Source organism: Orcinus orca, chromosome 6, assembly GCF_937001465.1.
Source record: "Orcinus orca chromosome 6, mOrcOrc1.1, whole genome shotgun sequence".
In the NCBI taxonomy this organism is placed as follows: domain Eukaryota; kingdom Metazoa; phylum Chordata; class Mammalia; order Artiodactyla; family Delphinidae; genus Orcinus; species Orcinus orca.
In genome coordinates this window covers 74,238,423-74,258,727 of record NC_064564.1, presented here as the reverse complement: position 1 = coordinate 74,258,727, position 20,305 = coordinate 74,238,423, and the positions used below count along the sequence as shown (strand labels likewise).

Here is a 20,305-nt window from a genome sequence, read left to right as displayed (position 1 = left end):
TATACTCTCTACAAATAAAACAAAAAGACTTCTACCAGCTCTTGTATATGAATGGTACCATTGAGCTTATTCTCGGATAGTAAGTAATCTGCACTCTGGTTTTAGATGACGTTAATGTCTACTCCCAGAATAGAGTCTACAGTCTAAACATTGGGTTTTTTTGCTTTATTTATTTAGTTAGTTAGTTGCACTGGGTCTTAGTTGTGGCAGGCGGGCTCCTTAGTTGCGGCATGCACGTGGGATCTAGTTCCCTGACCAGGGATCAAACCCAGGCCCCCTGCATTGGGAGCGTGGAGTCTTAACCACTGCACCACCAGGGCAGACCCTGAGTTAAATCAAATTAAACAAGTTTCTTTCCTTTACTGTAGAATTTCTGAGCCTTTATAAAATAAGGTCACATGCAGCATGAAGATCCTAGAATAATATACCAGCTTTCTTGAACTTACTTGACCACTGAACTCAAGTGAAAAAATCTCATGGAGTTTGTTAAAGGTGCCCAGGATATTTCTTTAAAATAAACCTTATTTCTCCATAATCTAGCCCACCAAGACAGTTAATAAAATGGCCACTTTTTCCTTTCCTGAAATGTACATGTTCACAATGGTCTTGAATAAATTATGTTCTTTTTATAGGTGAAAGAGCGAATAATAAAGAAAAATCCATTCATGTGTTTATAAAAATGTTATTTTTATGTATACTGCTTTTTAAAACACATTTCAGCAGTTATATGAATCAGCACATAAAATGGGTGGGGGAGGTGTTTCCTTGTTTTTTCCTAGAGAAGCCAATTTAACACAAAGCAACAGCAACATCAGATTTCAGAGTAGGTTTTTACTACCTTTAGAATCTTAACTGGCGGCAACAGAAAGGCTTATGTTTTTTAAAATCAACATTAGCAATTATAGTTAATCAAAGGGCCATTTATTATCCAATCAAAGATTCAGCATAATTCACTGTATGTAAAAATATGGAATTAGAAGTTATACACAATACAACAACCATAACCAAAACATCCTGCAGGAAGAAAGCAGAATTTGTTAAAACTTGCCTTCCCTAATTTATCCGATCTGTGAATTACAGAATGCTGACTGCCTCTGTCAGCATAAGATCATAAAGGGGGAAGAAAGAGTAAGCATACAAAAATCATATTTGATAAAGTTTTGAGGTAGCATACAATATAATGCAGAGAGAGAAGACTGTACAACAGATAAGGAACTGATTTAAGAGTTTATCACCTGTACACTCCTGCCCCAGCAGAACATTACGCCCCAAAGTCTTTACAGTTCTGCTTAAGAAAAGGAGGAAAAGAAGAGATAGGTCATCCTAAAACCATTAGGGCACTAGACTAGAAAATGTCGAACCTTACAGCCTGACCATTCAAACAATAATTTTGATATTAGTGGCAAAACTCAGAGTTTCACAATTTAAACTTTTGTTGAAGGAAACTCATGGATTAAAAAAAAATCCAGGGGTTACTTAAGTTTGTGTGAATATCCAGATGGGATGTAAAAATTAAAAATGATTATTGAGGCATTATTAATGGTCACTGACAGTAAATTGTCACCCACAGTTGTATCATACAATAAGTGAAATCTTGTTGGAACTCTGATCTGACTAAGGAGACTAAGTGCCACTCTCACAAGCTGTGTGTATATCAAATTGTGACCAATTCCTAGAAAGCTGGTTCACTGGCGGACGTTCAGAATGAGATAGAAGGGCACGAGGGTTTAGAAACCAGAATCTCACTACCTTTTCTACCCAGATCTTGCTATGTCCTTAAGCAAGTATGGTCTTAAGCAAGTCCTTTTAACTCTTTTTTTAGTCTCCTTTTTAAAAAGAGGAGGTTACAAAAGATTGCTTACAGGACTTCTTCTAGTATTTTCAAAATTCTCTAGCACACGATTACTCAAAATATTGACTATTTTTTTAATCTAAAATTTCTGTGGAAGTTTAGATTTGGGGTGTGATCTCTTTTTCAGACAATGGAGTCAATGAATGGTGGAAAACTATTTTCCAATGCATATCTGATGGATTTAGGAGGCTGTATAAAAACATTACGCTACTGTGCAGGCTGGGCTGACAAGATCCAGGGCCGCACGATACCCATTGGTAAGTAGCTTTGGGAAACCACCGTGGGTGACGGTAGGGGTGAGGAGATTATTGTAGAGATGAAAAATTCCAAACTCTCCCTTTTAAAGATGTCAACCAAGTAGGGCAGAATTATTTTCTTCTTGACTTTGAGACAATGCAGTTCTGAACCTGGACGTTCTGCTAAGATTCATCATATGGGTTTTAAAATTGTTTCAACATAATTATGCAGAAGATAACACTATAGATACTTTAGAAAATATTAAAGTAAGAACATTCGTATGCCCACAATTACTGATTTAAGCAGTTGTCTCTCTAAGGACTCAAACTTTTCAGAGCTGGCCTCTGAAATTATTTATTTGGGTTTTATTCCAATGGTGACATTTATACCCTTTCTATAATGTAATTATTTAAGCCTCTTTGTACGTTCCAGTATGAGTCAGCTATGGTCATCTGTGCCTGGTCTAACTCAGTATAGTTAGAGCAGACTAATTAAACAAACTAATTCACATTGATTTGTTTCAAATAGTTTCAAAGAAAGATGGGTCTGTGTTTACGGCTTAAGAATTTGTGTGAGTGAATGTGTATGCATTTTAGTATCTTAATAGAGTATGTACACAACGGGATAGGAATATGAAAAGGCATCGAGTCGGAAAACATTACAAGTAGAATTTAATTCATATGAACGTATTGACTATGGAAATACAACACCCTCCAGGACTGGCCCCGAAGTGCATTTCCAATCTAACTGGAGCATCCTGCTGGTTAGATGTGAGAGCCAGGAAGTGGAAAGGGGAGAGTGAGACCATGATGGGACCAAGAACTGTGGTTATTTCAGAAACTTTTACTTTACCCTTTGATAAAATGGGAGAAACCATTTAAAGTACAAATCGATCTTGATTAAGTAGCCTTCTTGCTATGATAGCCAGGAAGCTTTTGTGGGAACTAGAACGAACACAAAGCACAGTGCAACCTCAGGATGACCACATCAAACTTGGAGGCACATGAATCAATCAAATCCAGATGGAAATGTCCTTTACTTCCGGCATTTTTTTTCATAGATTAAGAGAGCTTGCTTTTATTGTTCGGCAGGCAAAAAGAAGAGGACTTTTTAGAACAAGCCAGTAGGAAAGGCTTGTCACTCACAGGGAGATATTTTTTTAATTCTACTATATTTTAATTTTACTATTTTTTAAATTATATTATGCACTTAAAAAATTACTGGTAGAACTCAGAGCTGTCAGAAACAGAACTCTAACAGTTTCTTTCTTAGTTACACACCTTTTATTTCCTTTATCATGAAAGAAAGGAAACTGAGAACAAGTATGATTTAGAAAGTAGCCCTCCTATAAGATAGAGATAGAATAAATATTGTTCAGATCTTTTCCAATTGTGCATCTTTGCTTTGACCTAACTCAGTTTTATGGTTCCTCTCATTTCAAATTACTATTTGAGGGCTCAGTTTTTCATTTTGTAAATAAGCAGAGATATGTTCTTTCTTTTTTTTAAATTATTGTCTTTACCTTCCTCTCACATCAGCCCCAAACCACCGTTCTGTGAATATCAAGCACATTTGTCTATAAATGATTGTGTGTTTTATTTTTCAGATGGAAACTTTTTTACTTATACAAGAAATGAGCCTATTGGTGTGTGTGGCCAAATCATTCCTGTAAGTTGCCCTCATACAATTTTCAGTTAAAAAAAAGTGAGTTCCAATTCTATTTCTTTTGTTAATGAAGATTTCTTGGGCACAAATGAATGCTTAGATATTTGCTAAATGTGGAGCAAACATAGTAATTGTTGGACTTGGGTCTCTCTGTGGCCGTACCCTTTGGATACGAACTAGTAGTCCGGAAACCTATCTATATTCTGGCATATCTCTTGAGTGTGTTTCCATATACAGCATCACCAAACCTTAACCTTTTACTCTATGGTTTGTTTTTAAGAAGATGTATTGTGCACTCTGTTTAAGACCCATGCTTTACATGTACATAGCAAAGTGGTCATCGTGCAAGACGCCAAGCATTTCAGTGAAGTATAGTATGGCCAACCACTCTCCAACACTTTCTATCAATATATCCTCATTGGGATTTCTCAACATAGAGAATAGTAGCAACCAGAGTGTTCAAATTGAATGAAATTTCTTAACTAAATGGAAGAAACTGTGCCAGAGGCATTTGGAGCACAGTATGGAATATATCCTACCTTCAGATAAGAGGCTTTGATACTCCACATTCCTCTTAGAGAAAGTATCATTTTATGCAGAATCATGAAGATCTCCTTTTATGTCCAACAAATAGGAGACTATCAATGATTTCACTTTGACTGACATATTCAGAAAGGCCAAAAAGGCCAAACGAAAAGATGATAAAATGTCCTGATGTTCTTAGAAGAGGAAGTGGCAATGACTTATCTTCTGCTCCAATGAGATTGAAATGTACACATATTAACATTTTGAATGAAATTGCTCATTAGTTCAAAAATCCCAATAAAACCCGTAAAAACTACATAATCCTGAATACTAAGAATTGTTAATATTTACTGTATGCCTGTGATGAACAATTCACTGCATTAAACATTTGGCCCACTTTCTCTATGAATCCTCAGTACAACCTTCTGAAGTAGAGAGGACTGTTTTCAGCACTTACAGATGATGAAATCATACACAAAGTGCATATAACGTGTCTGAATTCACATGGCTGCTCAGTGATTGAGCTGATGTGAACCAAGCTGTCAGCCTCCAAACCCTAGACTTCTGTGTCTTTAGCAAGATATTTGTCTTGGAATTAAATACTACTAAATATTATTATTGGATAAATGGTTACATTTAAAGACCTATAGGGAGGGAGGAATAATTACATTTTTTAAACCCTTACAGGTAACTTACAATATATTTAATAGTAAGGCTTGATTTCTAAACCATGCAGTGATTTTTTTTCCTGGTAGAAAAAGAACTCAAAATAACAGCACTTGATAAAATTTTATGACTTTCTCCTGCTCTCTTCCTGTATCTAGTTTGTTTGGAGGGTTTTTTTTTTTTTTTGCATTTATGAGTTGCTTTGAGCAATGAACTTAATTAGAATATGCCAGATGATTAAACAAAACTACTACAATTCTTGTTTAACGTCTACAGGGAGTGTATAATGTGGAAGTTAGATTAGCAAATGTGGCTTTCAGCAATACAAAGAATCTATTGTTATATATTGCTTTCCAGTGGAATTTCCCATTGGTCATGCTCATTTGGAAAATAGGGCCTGCCCTCAGCTGCGGAAACACAGTGGTTGTGAAACCAGCAGAGCAAACCCCTCTGACTGCTCTTCACATGGCATCTTTAATAAAAGAGGTACGTTTCCTAAATCAAAATATGTTTAATCTTTGGATGCTGAAGGAGATGGATGGGCTTTGGAGTGAATGTGGCCGTTAAAAAAAAAAACCTTTATTTTTTGGACCTGCATATTTAGCTGTTTTGGAACACAGCTGTTTCCTCCTTGAGTTTCAAATATAAGACGGCTACAGTCACATGACGATATTGAGAGGTGGAATCTTGTTTGTTACTGTCATTCCCATTTCTTTTCGTTTAGAATCAGAATAAAGTTGTATTTCAAATATCTTAAAAAAAAAAAAGTATGTGCAAGAAATCAGTAGTCCTGATTTACAGTAGGAAGACTTCATCTGTTGCTACTGTAAATTACATTATCTGCCAATGGCTCCTGTCCAGTGGGGACGCATTAAGCATAGCTGCTGGCAGGGACTTTTGGCAGTCAACCCAAATGAACCTCTGCCCAAAGGAGGACAGGAAGCCAGACCAGAAGCTTCATGTCCAGCTGCCACCTTATGATCACTTTTTTTATTTCTTTTGCCCAACACCCATGAATGCAAGTTCATGTTGAAATTGCTATGATTTTCTTTCAAATGTTGAACTGTAAGTTGGTATATAACTGCAACTAACAGCCTGGAAATTCTACAAATTTAAACTAGCTTAAACTAGTCTATCTGACGGTTGGAGGCTTCTGAGTTAATATGCTTGCTTGTGGCATTGGGCTACATTATTTCTAAACTCATTCACCAATGAGGGAATACCTTTATATTCTCTTTTCTATTACGGTTTCCTCTGCATTTACCTTCCTGCTCAAAAACTGACAAAAGAGAACATAGAATTTATTTTCATCAGCTATCTAGATTGTTTTAATATATTTTTTCTTGCAAACAAGTTATTGTCCTTTATATTATACCAATATTTAAAAAATAAGCTTTAGTCCCTAGAAATTTAAAATTCAGGAAATCTGAATCCATATCTTAAAAATATTCTTCACTTCAAATTAAAAGTAGGCAAAAGAGATGTCAAAATGAGACATTTTGATGCAAATAACATGAAATTTCGATGTGTTGTTTCAGTTGCCACACTGCTCTATACTTGATAATTCTTTAATTGGGATTGGAATCAATCTGTGAAGCTTGATCATGAATGGGATGACCATTTTTAACCTAACATTTTTCTGATTAAATAATGCTGATAGGAATTTGCAACCTAGTTGGTATGCCCTGATCAATCAACAGGTAGAAACTAAAAATGTTAAGATCGCTTTAGCTTCTTATTTTTGCTGAACGGATAATAAACACATTGTTTTCCTTCTTTGTGAGTAATTTACCAACCACTTTTACACACACTATCTTTTTGAGTTACTATTATAAAATTTGAGACAGCCATCATTGGAGCAAATGATCCATGAAAGTCAAAGATGGACTTACTCTGAGGAGAAATAGTCCCTCAATAATGCAACCCTTGAGGTTATTTTAAGTGGGCTTAACAATGAAATAAGAATAATAATAAATAATAAAACCACCTATATGCATCTTTCTTTGGAGAGAAACTCATAAGATTAGCATAAAGAGGCAGCTTTGATCCCATACTCTCCTCTTTTTTCTGTAGAATTAAATGATCAGTTCTGTTCTAACTATTTTACTTGTTATCTTTTAGGCAGGGTTTCCTCCTGGAGTAGTGAATATTGTCCCTGGTTACGGGCCTACTGCAGGGGCGGCCATTTCTTCTCACATGGATGTAGACAAAGTGGCCTTCACAGGATCAACACAGGTAACATCATTTACTGAGGCCAGTAGTGAAGCAGTTGGAAGCATGTTTTATGTTACTGTTTTTAAGCTGACATTTCCTTAAAACAAAAGTTCTTTTAATGATTTGTTCCTTATTCTAGCCTTCACACATGTTTATAGAACATAAGCAGATGTCGTTGAGATGAAACGAAATACCTATTACAAAAGCAGAAGGACTGGAGTAAACTGTTTTTAGTATGTTATTACTTTCTCTGACGAGAAATATGGCTGCTTAGACCTTGTCGTATGATTAGTAAGGTTTATGATAAAAAATATAAATTAGACCACAGTGATTTGTATGAATGAATTGTAATTTTATCCTGTAGATCAGGGAAATCAAAGAGCAGAGCCTCACCCTTAGCTCCTTATTTGGGGCTCTCTCTTCCCTGAACATTCTGAAAAGGAGTCAGCAGCTCAGCTTCCCGATCCAACCTAACTTTTCTGCCTCAGTAGCTCCAGCTTGGCTATCCAGAAGATTAAAGAACAGGACCCCAGCCGTGGGCACTTCAGAGGAGAGGGATGGGGGAGAGGAGGGATGCTAAATGCTCTTTAAATGTTCTGGGTGTTGAAAATGGTTACTTTTTTAACTTTCTGGAGAAACAGGAAGAACATTCCAGATAGTGTGGAAAGGCTAATTTGATTATTTTATACTCCTAATTAGCCACTCCAATACAAAGAGTAGTTTACATAAAGAACTAAAATGATAGAAAATAAAATTTTATTTTTCTTGATCTTTTTTAAACTAGATATATCAATATATAATTTTTTCTTGTTTTTTTTAGACATAGAGTAGAAAAAGTTTACATTCTACAAACTCCTAATTGAGGTAGGGGAAAACCAATTCTTCAATCAGGAGTCTGTGGACAAAACAATTGGTAATGGTCAAGACACAGCAATAAATTAAAACGTGATGAAGTCACAGGTTGAAATCATAGCAGAGGAGGTAAAGCAGGAAGGTACCAATTTCTCAGCCTAGCATGGTAGACCTTCCCCAACAGGGACGCCACATACAGCTTCTGCTCTAGATCCCACACGCTTCTCTAGTTTGTCTGAGCCAGAGGCTACTGTTCCACGATGCCATCTCTGCATCACTGCCTGTTTGTCTTGGCTCATCCCTGAACCCCTACAGCACTTTAGGGGTACTTTATCTGCCCCCTCCCCCAGAAAACTTTGATATGAGAAGACTAGGAAACATCTAGGTTTAAATTCTAAGTCTACCCCTCCTAGCAGTATGTCTTCCAAAAGTTAAGTATCCTTACTAAACTTGAGTTTCTTCATATGTAAAATGGGAATAATAATATCTACTTTATTGAGTTATACCAAATAAAACTGAATAAGCTAATGAGTAGTAAAACATTTAGCATCCTACAGAGTAGTCACTAAATGGCATGATTATTGTGTGTTCTAGAGTCATTTCCATTCCCTTGTTCCTTCCCTCACTCTTTAATTTCTCACACTAGTTCATGAGGTGTGAGGGAAGAGGTCCCTTCTCCACAAAATATTTCTTCATCGCTGCCCCATCACTTCCTGATTATTTCATGCATCTTTTCATTCCCGCAGGCGTTTGCTCATGCGTGGCCACACCTACTATAATGTGGCTCCCATCACATGCCCTCTATGGCTTTCTCCGCAGTCTCAGGAGCATCCTGAATTTAAAAACTTTCCATCTGTGCCCCCATTGTCCCTGATATATAATTATGATAGCATGTTCTCCTTGCTTTGTTATGTATCTCTCTCCCTTTTGCTGACTATCCTCAAAGACTATCTTATTCATTCTCATCTCCAGAAACCAGTACAGTAACTACTTCTGATTGAGTATTAAAGAATTAAGTGTGACTAAGATGATTTTAGAAGCCACACAAAAGATCAGTCTTTCTGGGTCCTCTTTTAGCTTCAAGTTCGTTGCTTTGAAGATAGTAGTGAACTTGCCAAATGCCATGAAAGAGGCAAACTATAGATTTTATGTTGTTGTGGTTCATTGTAGCAGTCACGCTCATTATAAAAATGTTTCTGGCATGGTAAGAATTTTAATGTCCCATTAGATTCATTTAAAACAGAATCCAACCCACGTTGTGCAGGATGTGCTAAGTTAGAACATTATTTTGAGCATTTGCTACTTCTGCCCCACAAGGGCAACGCCACAATATCATGGAACATACTTTTTACCATAGCCTAAATAGTCCTTATCCTCTCTTCATTGTAGACCTTTTTGAGGAAAAAATGACAACATTTTACTTTTTTCCAAGTGAGGGAACAAAATCATGGGGCAAAAACTGATGTTTCCTTATTTTGACTTTAGCTAGACCTTTGGGAAAACTCAAACAAACCTTTTATTTGCCATCTGAAACTGCACGAAGTAAAAGTGTAACCTTTCTTTCTCATTCGTACCTCTAACCATTCTTCATGCTAGTTCTTTTGACATTTGTAGCTTTTAGAAAAATGCCTCTGATCTTACTCCCTTCCCCAGGACAAAAATTATCTGCTTTAATAAAGTTTCTCCAGCAAATCTTTCTAAGCTAAAAACAAAAAAAAAACCCCAAAACCCCAGAAAATAAAAGAAAAATGCAGAGAAAGAATTTGGAGAATTCAAAGGGAGAAAGGCAAAGATTATTATCTAGAAAATACAAAATTCTTAATCACCTCAAATGAAAATTCAATTTTTGAGAGTGGTCATAAGAAATATGTTGTGGAACCAAAATGGGATATAAGAGAAATTTCAAACAGGGTTTCTCCATTGCCAGTCTACTTTTAGTTTATTTTTATTAACCTACATTTAAGGGTTTGATTTAGTGCATGAAGATTTTAAATAAGATGAAAACATCAGCAGATTAATTAATGATCTACTCTGTAATGCACAGTAGGAGTCAGTTCAACAGTCAAAATTTAAACACACATTCAAGCAAGCGTCTACTTAACTTTTATTCAGTTGAGATAGAAACTTTTTCTTAAAATCTGATGTGTTGAGGAAGAAAAGAAATCCAGAAAATAAAAGAAGCAAGATAAAATGAATCACCTTGTAAAAAGAAAAGCAAAGATCCTTTTAGTGTTCTAAGACTTCAATAAAAAATAATAAGGAAGAAATAGTTATATTAAAGAAAGAAAGAAGAAATAATTATAAAACAGGCCAGAGTTTAAAAATGAGAAAAATATAAAGAATGCAAAAACTAATTTTCATAGGAAGTGATCCATAAAGAAAAAAAATGAAAACTCTTTCTCTGAAGAGAGGCCACTAGCATTAATAAGAAAAAAAACAAAAAACAGTAGGATTCCAGCTAACTGAAGTAGCAGCACAGAACACAGACCCAATTTCTTTCTCCAAACTCCACTCTTCAAAGGTGTGGAGGACAGCATGAGAAAGAGGGAAAGTGAGAGCGAGAGCCATGGGGGAGAGGGGATATCAGTTCATCAATAGTTAAGTGAGCCCACTCTGACAGACAGTGCTGAGAAAAGGTATGCAATGATAGGACATTGTCACTGCTACCAGGGAGGCAACATCTGTTTGGGAAACTGATATTTATACAAATAATACAATCCAAGAGAAACTCTGAAACGAGTCCTCATGAGGGCACTTATTGGAGATCAGAGAAAGAAAGGGTCATGTTCACCTTGAGTTGTCATAGATGGCTTCAAAGAGGAGCTAAGATACGAGCTGGACCCTAAGAAAGGGTAGGAATGGAGGCAGCCCAAGTCGGGGTAAGACCTTTGGGTCTCATTATAAATGAGAAGCAGAGAGAGATTCGAGGCTGGTAAATACGCCACTTTGTCTGGATAGAGTTTTCTGGATTTCAACAGAAGGATGAAAAGTCAAAATAGATAAATTATGGTTGGATCATGATTTGTCAGACTGATCAGAAGAATGATGAAGTTCTGATTAAAATGAAAAATAACCTGTCTAGCCATGTACATCAAGATCATGTACATCAAGATCAGCTATCACGTTCAATATATCTGTTTTCATGATCCATCATATGTTTATGTTTGGATGGAGAAGTCTTTGGTATCTGAAAGTGCCAAATCTGCAAAAATGCCATTTCTCCCTAATGAAACGTAACTGTGGCACAAACATCGTATAAATTTAAATCGCTAAAGAAACCTGCCTTCATGAGAGCAGATTAAGCCTCCTCCTTTGTAATGCTCCATTTCAGGTTGGCAAAATGATCAAAGAAGCTGCTGGGAAAAGCAATCTGAAGAGGGTGACCCTGGAACTCGGAGGAAAAAGTCCTTGCATTGTGTTTGCTGATGCTGACCGTGAGTAAAAGTCACTCTGCTCACTTCTCACCCTTCTTTTTGGTGTCTGGTAATGCCATACAGTGAAGGGTTTGCTTCTAACGTCAAGGTGTAAGGCATTAACCAGAGTCCAAAATTACTCTTAAAAATCTCTTAAATTGTCCTAAAGTTATAACGCCTAGATAAGTCCAACACAGACACAATTTCTTGGTTTGGAATAGATTGCTATTTTCTCAGCTGAACTCTAGAGAAACTAACTATTTTGCATTTAGGGGCCGTAATGTATATTCTTAATTCCATACCTTTAAATATTAGCATCACCTTAAGCGTGATGAGATACCCTCAGACACGTTGGACTGAGACCAGCTGGAGAGACAGCAAGTTGCACATTTGTGTCTCCCTTCTCTCTGGGTCACACGCTCATTGAATAAAATGGCAAGAGGAAAAGGATGCCTACTATTTAAGTAATTTCTCTCATTTTTTTCTAGCAGGTGTAGTTGAATTTATATATATTAAATCTCTAATTATGATGTGACTCCATTATACAATATTCCTAGGTTCATCCTGATTATATTATCAAGTAGAATCCCTCAATTATTTCCAGCAGAGAAAGAAGGTCAAACATTCATCTGTCTCTTTAAGAGCTGCATTATTGGTCTGAGGCAATCAACACAGATGACTTATGTTGTTACTGTGATCTTACCTGAAGCTTTTTAGAGCACACTATCTTATACATTCTACAGACATGACAAGATTTCTGATTTTACCAAATCTTCCTGTAAACTGCTTTCACTACAGCTAAGCGGATGTGATTAGTTCACAAAATAAAGATAACAATATCCAGTTGCTACAATGTTAAATTAAACCTTCTGCCTTTAGAAAATTAAAATGCAAAGAAAAATTTCTTCTGGTTGTTTAGGATCTACTAATGAAGCAAACTATTTCCTCTTTTTAAGACCCACATAACCATCTCAAATAAACAGATAAGAAGAATTTATAGGCATATATGAAATAACATGGCACACTTTACATAAATTTGGAAAAATGTTCTCATAGAATAGGGTTGTAAGGTGGGTGGGCAATTCTGAATATTAGTTGTTTGGAGGTTTTGGGGGGTTTTATGGGTTTTTTTTGTTTTCAGAAATATCACTTTTTCTATTGATTAGGGTATCTAAGAATGTTTTAAAATTCTTATTTATTGTAATGGATATTTTATATTTTCTTTGTCATTAGTTAAAACCTGAGGCCTGAAAGAAATATTCACAGTCGTCTAATTATAAATGGAGATATTTATAAAAATCACTTGCAGTGAGATTTGATCTTAGGATAGTTTCCACATTCTTGGAATTGCACATATTAAAGTTGTATTAATAACCACTATTATTTCAGAGTCTACTATTTTTACTATCATTTTAGTAGCAAATAAAGGATTAGAAAGGTTAATGTGTCACCTGGCTAATGAGGAAGAATATACTGAATCTATGACTATATGACTCATGATTTTTTTATACCACCATATCACCTCTGAGAAAGATGTATAAAAATATATAATCTTTAGAAAACATCTCTTCTTTAACATGAATGTCTTCTTTGCAGTGGACAGTGCTGTTGCATTTGCACACCACGGGGTATTCTACCACCAGGGCCAATGTTGTATAGCTGCATCCCGGCTCTTTGTAGAAGAATCAATTTATGATGAGTTTGTTCGAAAGAGTGTTGAGCAGGCTAGAAAGTATGTTCTTGGAAATCCTCTAACCCCAGGAGTCAATCAAGGCCCTCAGGTGAGTGTAAAATAGACGGAACAGCGTTCACCAGGCACAAGAATAAAGTATCTTCTCTAGACCTGCTTTTACTTGAATACAATTACTTCCCATTCACATATCTTCCCAGGTGACAATACTGTATCAGTTTGGTGATTAAAAAAATAATGAATCTAACTCCCAATGGTAAAGAAAGTATCCTGGTTTTGTGTTGCCCGGTTATCACATCCAGAAACAGTTGAAGAGATATGTTGGAAATTAAAGATGTGAGGAAAAATAACGAATGCTGTAAATTTGTTTTCCTCAATCTGTACACCTCTGAATCCCTATTTACAGTTCCTATCCACTTGGAAGTTCTTAAACAATCCTATCATTTATTCTTTCCTCAGCATCAATCCTTTTTCTCAGCTTCCAATTCCAGATACAGGCAGCTGGCACACCTCTATAAATTCTCTCCAAAGTCTTTAGTCACTCGACCTTCTAAAGATAGCATGAGTGCCTTAAAAAGTCCCGAGTTCCTGGCTTTGTGGCAAACTTCCCATTTTAGTTGTTAAAGCTCAATGATCCCCTAGGGTTCCCATTTTCTTCTGTCTGCTTAGAACCACTGTCAACAAGAGTGTCTCTCTTATCCAAAGCTCATCCTTCCCTCTTCGTTACACAGTTCTCTGTTCATTGTCTGCTTTCAAGCTCCTGGACCTTTGGTTCTAAATTTACCCCTGCCCTTTGAGGTCTTGATCCAGAGCAGAGTTTCTACCTGATCTCATAGAGCTTACAGTCTAGAAAGTTAAAAGGCTGCCTTGGATTTTCCTGCTCATGACAAGATACCCAAGTAGGAAAATTTTAGGACTTAGGCAATACCAAATATTGAAATCTAAAAGCCCTAAAATAACTTAACTGGTAAATGAAGTAATACGTTTTGTTAAGTCTAATCTTGTTATATTTTGTATTTATCTTTGTGTTTAGTAACCACATAGAAATAGTTGCTAATTTTGATCACATTGGGTAACTTTCCAAATGGATGCCAAGACATGTATTAAATTCAATTTTGACTTGGTCTCCCATTCTAAAAAAGGATGGGATTCTAAGGTTTTAGCTGTGATTGTTTCTTTCTCTAAATATCTGTCTATTTATCTATCTATGTAAAAGTAAGCACGTTTCCCATTTGCGATACACATCTATCAAACAGATGATAGATAGACAGATTGATAGATAGAAAGAAATATATATGTGAAGAGGAAAGAAAAGAAGAGAGAGGAAGGGAAGAGAAGATACTTAATATTAAACATTGTTGGGCAATATTTTCCCCCATCAGGGGATCTGCACAATTCAACCGGAGGCTCAAAAATTGAGCTAGAATGCTTCATTTTAAGAAAATTTCCATTCATAGCGTTCTTAAGTAAATAATCCAGTGATCTAACTACTTAACATAATAATTTAAACTTGATAAGTGAACATATTTTTGTCACAGGTTGCACTAAATAAGTAGAAAAAGTAGATACGTTGGGACTTTGAGTAAAAGACCAAAAAGCCCCTGAAGCTTCTTTACCCTTTGAAATACTCACTTGTTGTTATAAGAAAGAGCTTATGGAAAGAGACACTCATTTACTAAGCTTTAATATATATTCTAATTTATAATATAAAATTATATATATATGTGGATATCATAACTTCTTTTTCAAATGAAAATACCGATTATTTCCAACTTTTTAAGGAAATGTATATTTTGGTCTTTGAAATCAGATTGGAAAAGGACTTTACCAAGGAAGAATTTGTTATATGTATAAATAGTATTTAATCTAATTGGATATGGAGCTGGACTGTGTGCAGTGAGAACTTTGAAAACTTTTCCTGGGATTTAGAAGATAGGGGAGATTACAGAGTCATAGAGGACGATAAAGAACAACAGTTTTTAAGTAGTCAGAAGAGTCAAGGCAAATTGACAAGAGGCTCACACCTTAACTCCAGGATCTCCAATGTTTTTCCTTTAAAACCTAACCCTAGCCACATCTGAGACAAGGCAGTCTTCACCAGTGATTTGGAGTCCAAGAATCACCCAGTCCTTCAACCCCCCCAAATAGGAACCGAGGCAATAGGTAGTCCCAATTCCAATGTATGGAGGAGAGGTATGGGCTCCTGACGTTCCCAGCTAGAACTCTGTAGTCATTCTTTTCCTTGTAAAAATAAACCATTTAAGTTCTGTAGTTCTTGTAATATATTTAGATGTGGTCCATTTAACAAAGCAGGTTGGCAACAATCGGGACAGGTCAGAAATTAGAACCAGACCTACTCACTGCCCCAGGGGGACTTAAACTGGGTGGGATAACCAGGCTGTGGTCAGCATGGACCCTGCCACAAGGGGATGGTCAGGATGAAGAGAAGCAGAGGTCGAGGAATCTTCCTAAAGTCACAAAGCATCTGCTTTCCAACTGCCATGTCTAATTAACCCAGTATCAAAGTTTTCTTTTTCTTCTTTCACCTTTTAATTTCATTTAGGATTACAGTTTCCAGGTTAAGTGTGGTTGATGATTAACAGACATTTCTTCCTGTAAATAAATGACAGTTGTGTGAAAAGGTTTACACGTTTGCAGTGCCAATACACTTCTCTTACATGGCTGTGAAACAAACACTAAATACAAATATTTATCTTCAAGGATTCTTTCCAGAAAAGTCTTGAGATAAAATATACCCAACAATAAGTCTGAGCCTCTGTCAGCTGTTTAGGTTGAATATTTAACTTAATAACAATAGCCTAGCATTTTGAAACCTTTATTTACAGGCCGGGCAAAGTATTATCTTTACGAGTTGCTATTTTTTTTCCTTTTCATGTGATATTTTTCAAATAGATTGATAAGGAACAATATGAAAAAATACTTGACCTCATTGAAAGTGGGAAGAAGGAAGGGGCCAAACTGGAGTGTGGCGGAGGTCCATGGGGGAATAAAGGCTACTTTATCCAGCCCACGGTTTTCTCTAATGTTACTGATGAGATGCGCATTGCCAAAGAGGAGGTAAATGGTTTCATTCTGTTCTGTTCCCTTTGTTGCCGTATTTTGTCTGTGTGGATGTATACAAAGTATTACTGTAACATTCTCAGCTCTTTGAACACCTTTCCCAATAAATGTTACTTCTCATTTCTAATACTGATAAAGGATTAATTTATTTTTGATTAAGACTAAAAATAGTCAGGAGTTCACTGGGCAAGCCAAGAACTTCCAGTCGACTGCAGATCAGGATGCTTAGCAATTTCTAGGTGCTTCCTTCACAGATTTAAGGTAATAGAAAATACAATTCCACGTTCATTGTTGCTTTTTCTCCTTTGGAAATAATATATTTGAAAATAATTAGAAAAGAATAAAGTGATATGCTGTTTTTTTTAAATTAAAGTCCTTATTTTGAGATAATTGTAGATTCAGTTGCCATTGTGAGAATATAGAAAGATCCCATGTACTCTTTATCCAGTTTCCATCATTGATATCATCTTACAAATCTATATCACAGCAAATATGTTAACACTGATACAGTCAAGACACAGAGCATTTCATCACCACGTGAATCTCTCATGTTTCCCTTTAATAGCCAAATCTATTATCCTTCCTACACCATCCCATCCTCAACCCTTGGCTTTCTCTTAACCACTAATCTCTTCTTTATTTCTGTAATTTTGTCATTTCAAGAATGTTACATAAGTGGATTCATACTTCCTGCAATCTTTTGGGATTAGCTTTTTTTCACTCAGCGTAATTCTCTATAGATTCGTCTAGGTTGTTGCACGTAAGGATAGTTTGTTCCTGTTTATTGATGAGTAGTATTTCATAGTACGGGTGCACCATAGTTTAACAATTCACCCTTTGAAGAACTTTGGGTTGTTACCAGTTTGGGGCTACTTTTAATAATGCTGTTATAAACATCAGTATTACAGGTTTTTTGTGTGAACGTAAGTCTTCATTTCTCTGGGATAAGTGCCCAGGAGTATAATGCTAGGTCATATGGTAGATGCAACTTTTTAAGAAATTGCCAAACTGTTTTCCAGAGAGGCTGAACGATTTCACATTCTCCTTAGCAATGTATGAATGATCCTAATTTCTTTGCATCCTTGCTAACATTTGTTGTGACTATTTTTTATTTTAGCCATTCTGATAGGTGTGATAGCTCACTGAGGTTTAAATTTGCATTTCCTTAGTGGCTAGTGATATTGAACATCTTTAATGAGCTTATTTGCCATCTGATAACTTCCTTGATGAAATGTCTCTTCATTTTTTTTGCTCATGTTCTAATTGGATTGTGTGCTTTTTACTGTTGAGTTTCGAGAGCCCCTTATACATTCTTGATACTGATCTTTTTTTGGATGTGTGGTTCACAAATATTTCCTCCCAGGCTGTAGCTTGTCTTTTCATCTTCTTTACCAGGGTCTTTCTCAGAACAGAAGTTTTTAATTTTACAGAAGTCCAATTTATCCATTTTTCTTTTTATGGATAGTATTTTTGGTGTCAACTCTATGAACTACTCTTTGTTTACTCCTAAATCCAAAAATACTTTTTTCCGTGTAATTTTTCTATTCTTTCTGAAAGCTTTATAGTCTATGTTTTACACTTAAGTCTATGATCCATTTTAGGTTAATTTTTATACAAGGTGTGAGATTTAAGTCAAGGTTGTTTGTTCGTTTGTTTTTGCCGATATGTTCAATTGCTTCAGCATCATTTGTTGAAAAGGTGTTTTTCTTCCATTCCATTACTTTTGCAACTGTGAAAGTTCAGTTGTGCATATTTGTGTGTGTATCAATTTCTGGGTTCTCTACTCTTCAATTGATCTATGCGTCTATTTCTCTACTTATACCCTCTTTTTAAATTTATTTACTTTTATTGAAGTATAGTTGATTTACAATGCTGTGTTAGCTTCAGGTGTACAGCAAAGTGATTCATATATATATGAATATATATATATATATTCTTTTTCAGATTCTTTTCCCTTATAGGTTATTACAAAATATTAAGTATACTCTTTTGATTTTGGTAGCTGTATGAGAAGTCTTGAAATTGGAAAGACTGAGTCCTCTCACTTTATTCTTCTTTTTCAAAATTGTTTTATCTAACTAATTCTTTTGCTCTTCCATATAAATTTTAGAATAACCTTGTCCATATATACTAAAAAATCTTGCTGAAATTTTGAGAGGAGTTGTGTTAAAATTGTGTATATATCAATTTGGGGAGAATTAATGTTTTTATTGTGCTAAATCTTCCAGTTATTGAATATAGTAGATCTCTCCATTTATTTATATCTTCCTTTATTTCTTTCATTAGCATTTTGTAATTTCTGGTAACAAGTCCTATATGTGTTTTATTGGATTTCTACCTAAGTATTTTCTGAGTGATTGTAAATGGTATTTCTGATTTCAGTATGCACATGTTCATTGCTAGTATATACAAATATACAAGTATATTTGATTTTTGTATATTTTCTTGCATCCTGTGACATCACTGAGCTCAGGTATTCTAGAAGATTTTTGGATATTCCTTGGGAATTTATATGTAGACAATCATGTCATCTACAAATAGGGACAATTTTATTCCTTTGTTTCTAATCTATATGCCTTTTATTTCCTCTTCTTGCCTTTTTCACTTGCTAGAATTCCAGCACTATGTTGAATAAGAGTAGTAAAAGTGGACATCTTGCTTTGCTCCCTATCTTAGGGGAAAAGCATTCAGTATCATATCATTGAGTATGATGTTAACTGTAAGATTTTTCATAACTGCCTTTGATCAGGTTCAGAAGTGCCTTTCTATTTTTAATCTGTTAAGGGGGAAAAGAGGTTGGATTTTTGTCAAATGCTTTTTCTGCATCAATTGAGATGATTATATGATATTTTTCCTTCATTCTATTAATATGATGTATTATATTGATTGATTTTTGAATACTGAACCAGCCTCGCATCTCTAGAATGAACCTCACTTGGTGATGGTGTACAATTCTTTGTAGGTATTGTTGAACACTGTTTGCTAATATTTTTAAGGAATATTTGCTGTAGTTGATATTGGCCTGTGGTTTAAGGGATATTGGTCTGCAGTTTTGATTGTTTTTATTGATAATAAAAAAACATTTAGTGACTGCTCACTGTGTGCCAAGTACCTTATAGTCAATATAAAACATAAGTATATTTACATGAAATATAATAAATATAGATATTTTATTTATATATTAATAGATTTATATTTATAACTATAATACAAAATAAATATTTAGTTGTAACCTATTACTTTGATTTATTTCATTCATTTCTTGTGGTATAGATATTTGGACCAGTGCAGCAAATCATGAAGTTTAAATCTTTAGATGATGTAATCAAGAGAGCAAACAATACTTTCTATGGCTTATCAGCAGGAATTTTTACCAAAGATATTGATAAAGCCATCACAGTCTCCTCTGCTCTGCAGGCCGGGACAGTGTGGTAAGTCAAACCTATGTAATACCACCTTTTCAATGTTAACCACATTAACAGACTACTTTGAATTTTTTCTGACTTTGATTTTTTGTTTGGAATCACATGGCCTTCTGTTTGAAAATAAAACAAACAAACAAACAAAAATCCTGCTGTATTGGAAGAACTTTAGAACAGCATAGAAGATAGATAGATAGATAGATATAGCATATATATATATATATATATATACACACATATCTATATCTATCTATCTATATATATACACACAGACACATATATATATTTAACTCTATCCAGCCTTCTGAAATTACTTGCCCAAAATACTTTATTGATGTTTGGCTAATACAATATGTATTATTATTATAAATAATTTCTAGGCACTTGGCACTATGCTACACACAAGGGAGATAAAAGTTCTGTTTAATCAAGATAATCAGATAGTAAGACAGTATTTATTCAGTGCCCTTATGTATACAAGCATTTAGTTCTTACATCAGCTTTTTACTCTGGGACTATTAGAGATGTCTGAAGGTCTTAAATTGGAAGAACATATTGCATTTTGAGATGTCTGTTTTATTTTTGACCTGGTTTATATCTCTGATGTTTACACTTTAATTTAGAGTATATAAGTGCCAAGGCTATGCCTCTCAAACTGTCACATCCCCCGCCCAGCCCCCCATCTCTG

The 20,305-nt window shown here is 35.2% G+C and overlaps 2 protein-coding genes across 2 annotated transcripts in view; one reads left to right on the top strand and one right to left on the bottom strand.

Moving 5' to 3' along the window:
* The window catches only part of LOC117203868 (cytochrome P450 1A5-like), a 169,474-nt gene that overhangs the window by 108,317 nt on the left and 40,852 nt on the right, over positions 1-20,305 (bottom strand). The gene's annotated exons all lie outside the window — the stretch shown is intronic.
* The window catches only part of ALDH1A1 (aldehyde dehydrogenase 1 family member A1), a 53,767-nt gene that overhangs the window by 26,927 nt on the left and 6,535 nt on the right, over positions 1-20,305 (top strand). The window contains exons 4-11 of the mRNA XM_004276385.3: positions 1,980-2,109; positions 3,696-3,757; positions 5,303-5,431; positions 7,067-7,180; positions 11,343-11,445; positions 13,021-13,205; positions 16,028-16,192; positions 19,469-19,626. Coding sequence (XP_004276433.1) covers positions 1,980-2,109; positions 3,696-3,757; positions 5,303-5,431; positions 7,067-7,180; positions 11,343-11,445; positions 13,021-13,205; positions 16,028-16,192; positions 19,469-19,626 — 1,046 coding nt within the window. The remainder of the gene's footprint in view (positions 1-1,979; positions 2,110-3,695; positions 3,758-5,302; positions 5,432-7,066; positions 7,181-11,342; positions 11,446-13,020; positions 13,206-16,027; positions 16,193-19,468; positions 19,627-20,305) is intronic.